This window comes from Bidens hawaiensis, unplaced genomic scaffold (assembly GCF_021521415.1).
Source record: "Bidens hawaiensis isolate Kalapana, Puna unplaced genomic scaffold, B.hawaiensis_p1.1 tig00034864_1, whole genome shotgun sequence".
NCBI lineage: Eukaryota > Viridiplantae > Streptophyta > Magnoliopsida > Asterales > Asteraceae > Bidens > Bidens hawaiensis.
In genome coordinates this window covers 88,436-94,399 of record NW_027496056.1, presented here as the reverse complement: position 1 = coordinate 94,399, position 5,964 = coordinate 88,436, and the positions used below count along the sequence as shown (strand labels likewise).

The 5,964-nt window shown below is 34.4% G+C and overlaps 1 protein-coding gene across 1 annotated transcript; it reads left to right on the top strand.

Moving 5' to 3' along the window:
• The first annotated feature begins 3,998 nt into the window (after nucleotides 1-3,998).
• LOC143586761 (uncharacterized) lies at nucleotides 3,999-5,964 on the top strand. Its single transcript, XM_077068238.1, has 2 exons — nucleotides 3,999-4,646; nucleotides 5,365-5,964. Exons 1-2 carry the CDS (start codon nucleotides 4,171-4,173, stop codon nucleotides 5,816-5,818), a joined length of 930 nt encoding a protein of 309 aa, XP_076924353.1. The 5' UTR covers nucleotides 3,999-4,170; the 3' UTR covers nucleotides 5,819-5,964.

The window sequence follows — 5,964 nt, the reverse complement described above, 5'->3', positions numbered from 1 at the left end:
TAACTTATTTTCTTACTTTCTATTCAATAATAATGTATTTTGAAGGATGAATTCATGTGATTAAGGTTATCATTTTGTTAATTTCACTTTTTAGTAGGGCTGCCATTTTATGACACTGAGCTGTTAACACGACATAATACGGGTTTTAATAGGTTGGAGTTTGAGCTTAACATGCTTCGTGTTTTAAACAGGCTGACCTGTTTAAGACATGTTAAAATTCGTGTCCTAACATGTTAAAGACCTGTTAGTAACATGTGAATTTTTAATTTAAAAAAAATAAATAAATATATTATTCTAAAGTTCTAAACCTAAAGACATATTTATATACGACATCTCATTTATGTCTGTTAGAACCTGCTATTATATTTTTAATGGATGTTATGATTTGTTTCTATGGTTTTTTTGTATCAAGTATGCTATGGATTTGTGTTTTTTTGTTTTGTATATGTTAAGAAATGTGGTTTTTTGTTTCAATATGTTATGGGTTATGTATTAATTAAGACTTTTATGTTTGTTTTGAAAATTCTTGTTTCATTACAAATGTATTATTCATTGTATGTTTAAACATCCCTTAAAAGGTTTTAACAGATTAACTTGTAACTAAACAGGTTCGTGTTTCGAAAAAATGACAAGATTAATTATTGTTTCGTGTTCGTATTTAATACAACAGATCATCGCATCTTATCGTGTCATACCTGATATGTTATGACAGCCCTACTTTTTAGCTTGTTTTATTGGTAAGTGTTTGATTTTATAACTACGTTTGTTTTTATAGTCAGGACTAGTCGTCTAATTGACTAACAATAACAAATTAGTTTAAGAGTCACACAATGGTATTATATCTACTTACATAGTTCAGGATTATAACAAATTTAAAATTAAAATACGAAGTAAGTACTTTATTTTTCGATGGGGGTTGAAGTGTTAACAAAATATGAAGCGTTTAGTAAATATCATATATTGAATATGGGGTTCAATTTTACTTTGAATCGGTAAACGAGAGTTTTGAAATTTCATAGACGTGATAACCGGAAAAGCCAGTCGAACAAAGACAATCTACAATTATTGTGTTAAGTTATTATTGTTTTATTTTAGTCACGTTGTTTTCTTCTTCTTCTTTTTTTTTCAAACGGTAAATTACAATACTCGTAAAACTTTTATATAAAGAAACTCTTTGTTTAAGTTATAACCCATGCCTTTCCACTCAAAATCAATAATCAATAAGCTATACATTAACCAATTTAATTATGTTTCTAAATATTAATGACAGAATTACAAATTTTGTTCTTTAAAAAAAATCAATTTACGGTTCGTATCCTTTTATTAGTTTCTTTGCAGGCGGTGTATTTTAAACATTTTTTTCCTACACGTTATGTCCTTTACGCTAACTGGGTTAGAAAAACTCAGTTAAATACCCTCACGTGAGGTGCATGTGAGGGCATATTGGTCTTTTAGGCTACACCTGCAAAAAGTTTTATAACACTATCTCTTTCTTCCATAACTCATCCACCACCACCAACACCCACCTTCACCCCACCATTCAACATCCAGCAACCACCACCAAACCCACCAACCTCCCCTCCCAAACCCAATTACATCTTCCAGACCAAACCAAAAACCCCAATTCCATCACCGGATCATAATAATAACTCAATCCGGAGCTTCCAATTCCGTCAACTCGCCGGAGCTTCCATCACAACTCGCCGGAGCTTCCATTTTCTCACAATCAGAGCATAATAATAACTCAATCCACCCACAAACCCACCAACACAATGGTCAACAACAAACGCAAACCCCGGAGACAATCCAACACTGACCCACGAAACCCACACCCCCAATTCCCACCACCACCACCACCACCACCTCCGCCGCCGCCGTAAACCCACCGTCCAAAACCCAGAATTAACAGATCTTCAATTGAGGCTTTAACCTGGTCGATTGTTCCGGTGATTCTTCCGGGAACGATTGTGACTTCCACGAGGCCTGTTAACTTTCCGATGGCGGGTGAAGGTGGCCGGAGTGGCGGCGGCGGCGCATGTGTCTCTGAGAGAGGCCAAGTGCGGCGGCGCGGGGTGAATGTGGCCGGTGCGGCGGCGGCGCGTGAAGTCCCATGATGAGAAGTAATTAGAACCGGGTATGCCGTCTAGTGTTTTACGAATGGTTTGTAGTGCTAGGAAATCATCTGGGTCTTGAATTGATAGTGAGAATTGAAAGTGGTGGATGATAATAATAATAATAATAATAATAATAATAATAATAATAATAAACAGTACCAATAATTGAAGAGGAAGCTTTTAGAGAGAGAAGAAGAAGATGATTAGGTGGTGGATTTTAGGGTTTTACAAGTGGTGGGAGGGAATGATAAACTTTTTGCAGGTTTAGACGAAAAGACAAAAATGTCTCGAGGGCATTTAACTGAGTTTTTCTAACCCAGTTAGCGTAAAGGGTATAAAGTGTAGGAAAAAATGTTTAAAGTATCCCGCCTGCAAAGAAACTAAAAAATAGTCACGAACCGTAAATTATTTTTTTTTAAAGGATAAAATTTGTAATTCTGTCAATATAATATAACCATCATAATTAGTTTCAATAAAATATTAAATAAGAGCAAAAAGTAACCGATACATCAATTATGTTTAACAAGTTTAACCTGCATGATCTTTTTTTTGAAAAGATCTATTTTAAAACTTTTGTTCAATATTACTTTATATCTTTATTAATAAAGTATTTCATACAAACTTATCATCTCTTAAAATAAAACCAATGTCACGTGGATTTTTGGTCACCTGCTTTACCAAATGAATTATTACTACATAAAAAAATATCTCTCTTACCAATAATAATTATAACAATTTTGTGAATGAAATCATGATTGCAATAAAAAATATCATGAAATGTTGGGCCCGTTTACATAACCCCAACTTTTTTTAATTTATTGGATCTAATTTTTATTATGAAGATGCAAGGTTTGGTTGAAACAAATTAAAAAATCATATCAAATTAAATTACTTAAAAGTCAAAGTAACTATCATATTGATATGAAACATCATGAGAAATAAACGAAGTTAACGATCTATTAAACTAAGTTTATTGTTAACAGCTAAATCAAAAATTAAACTTAACACTAGTCAGATCGCTAGCAAAAACCAATATTAACTAACGATTAACAATTTTGTTTGTTAAAACCCGATTTTCTTTATAAAAAGAATATACAATAATAATTCTAAAATAAACTTACAATATAATAAAACCATGATCACAACAAAAGAATATTACAAATTAAAAAAGTCTAAGTAATTACACATCACACACACGCAACATTAAAAGAATTAAACAAAGTTAATAATCCGTTAAATAAAAATTGTTACTAGTCACAAAAATCACACGATACACGCAACATTCCCAAAAATAAACAAAGTTAACAATCCGTTAAACCAAAATTGTTACTGACCACAAAATTAAAAGTTGAGACCGACACTAGTCACGTGACTCGTAAAACCAATGATTAATATGCTTATATTATTAATTATTAAAAAACTCAATTTCATCCATCCTTTTAGTAACGCTAATGAGCTGATGTTGAAGTGGTAAGAAAGAAATTTAGTGTTTCATGTAACCCAGGTTCGATTCATGCTCCCATCATTTACTTTCGGAGGCACAAGCGTTCACTATTTGGATCATTGAACAGAGCGAATTTTAGTTCACCTCACTATCATGCATTCGAGCAAATATTCACACGTGTTCGTCTTATGATCCAACTAGTAAACGTCACATACTTGCCTAGTCTCCCATCATCACACGATACCATTAAAACTATATAATAATACCAAGAATCAAATTCGTGTCACATAAAACACCATGTCTCTCTCTTACCGGTACACCATTATCGGCTCATTGACATAAGAAATCTTTCTAGTAATAATAATAATAATGACTTGAATTAAAAAATATCATAAATGCTGGGTCCGTCCGTTCACGTAACTCTAACGTAACCCCATCACCATCCCACCAAAAAAAAAAACCGTTAATTATTTAACGACCGGCCGACACGCCGTGAAATATCCGTCAAATCGTTGCCACCTATACATACACACACCCACATGCATTCATTCACATTCAATCCACATATATATCTTCACTCTTATTACCACATTATTATTATTATTATTCACAATGGGTGTTGATTACTACAACATTCTGAAGGTCACCCGCACAGCAACCGAGTCAGATATCAAGAAATCATATAAGAAACTCGCCATGAAATGGCACCCAGACAAGAACATCTTTTCAGTGAATGACAAAGTTGCTGAAACTAAATTTAAACAGATCTCCGAGGCTTATTACGTCTTGAGTGATCCCAAGAAGCGTCAGATCTATGATCTGTACGGAGAGGATGGTTTGAAATCAGGTATTTATGATGAAATGGGAGTTTCGAAACCCGGGTCGAGGTTTCGGTTTGATCCGCGTGATGCGGATCAGATATTTGAAGAGTTTTTTTATGGGGCGGATCTCCACCGCGGTGTGAAAGGTTTGGACATGACGAAGAAGGCGGAGACGGTGGAGAATAAGTTGAGTTGTGGGTTGGAGGAGCTGTATAAAGGGTCTAAGAGGAAGATGCAGATATCCAGGATTGTGCTGGATGATAATGGGTATGTGTTGTTGTATTGTTGGTTTTAAATTAAAATGCTATGTTGTTGAAATTGGGTACATTCATTGGAAGCAATTGTTCACCAATGAACCCTAATTATCAAATTGGGGCAAAATTAAGGAATTCGGTGTAACCGGATTTCGAAACCTTAATTTTGAGATTAGGGTTCATTGATAAACAATTGCCTCCAATTTTGCAATAATTTGAAATTAGAGTTCATTGATGAACAATTGCCTCTGATTTTGCTCCGTTATTGAAATTAAGGTTGATTGAAGAACAATTGGGATTAAATTTGGTGTTAAGTTTGAAATTTGAGTTCATCGACGAACAATTGCCTCTGATTTTGAAGTTAGGGTTCATTTGTTGATCAGTTGCCTCCAATTGTTGCTCTAATTTTGATGATCAAATACCTTCAAATTTGCACTAAATGTGAAATTAGAGTTTCGTTGATGTTTGTTCAATTACTTTCAGTTTTCTTCAAAATTAGAGCAAAAATCGGAAATATAAAACAAGTTGAATTGATTTTCTGTTTGGATCTAATTTTGAAGAAAACTGTTCAAACCTTAATTGCATTAATTCACTAGTTGAATTGATTTTCTGTTTGGATCGTAACGTGAAATCAGAACCTGAGCTGAAAATTAACAAGTTATGGTTCAAAATTCGGTTTGATCATATAAAACAAGTTGTTTCATCATTGAATATAATAATCGCATATGCAGAAAACCCGGGACTCTGGAAGAAATCCTAACAATACACATCAAACCCGGTTGGAAAAAAGGGACGAAGATCACCTTCCCAGAGAAAGGAAACCAGGAAGCCGGAGCCGCCCCAGGCGACTTAATCTTCGTAATCGACGAAAAGCCACACGACACGTTCAAACGAGACGGGAACGATCTAGTCTTCACCAAACGAATCTCACTCTTAGAAGCTCTGACCGGGAAAACAATCAAGGTGACAACGTTAGACGGTAGAAACCTTGTGGTCCCAATCACTGACATTATCAAACCGGGGCATGAAGAGGTGATTCAAAACGAAGGGATGCCGATTTCTAAAGAGCCCGGGAAGAAAGGTAACTTACGGATTAAGATTGATATTAAGTTCCCGTCGAGATTATCTAGCGAACAAAAATCGGATCTTAAACGGGTTTTGGGAGGTAATAGAGGTGATGACTAGTTTGGTGATTTGGGTGTTATAAACTTCTAATTATTGACTGTGGAAGTGTGTACATATGTTATTAATTATGAGAAATCGAATTGTGGATAGTAGTAGAAAACACTTTTTAAATAAGTGGAAATAAGTATATGAGTTAAATATGGAAC

Coding starts and splice junctions, on each gene's coding strand:
- LOC143586761 (XM_077068238.1), top strand. CDS start 4,171: ATGGGTGTTGATTACTACAACATTCTGAAGGTCACCCGCACAGCAACC. Junction 4,647..5,364: donor ATTGTGCTGGATGATAATGG/GTATGTGTTGTT, acceptor TCGCATATGCAG/AAAACCCGGGACTCTGGAAG.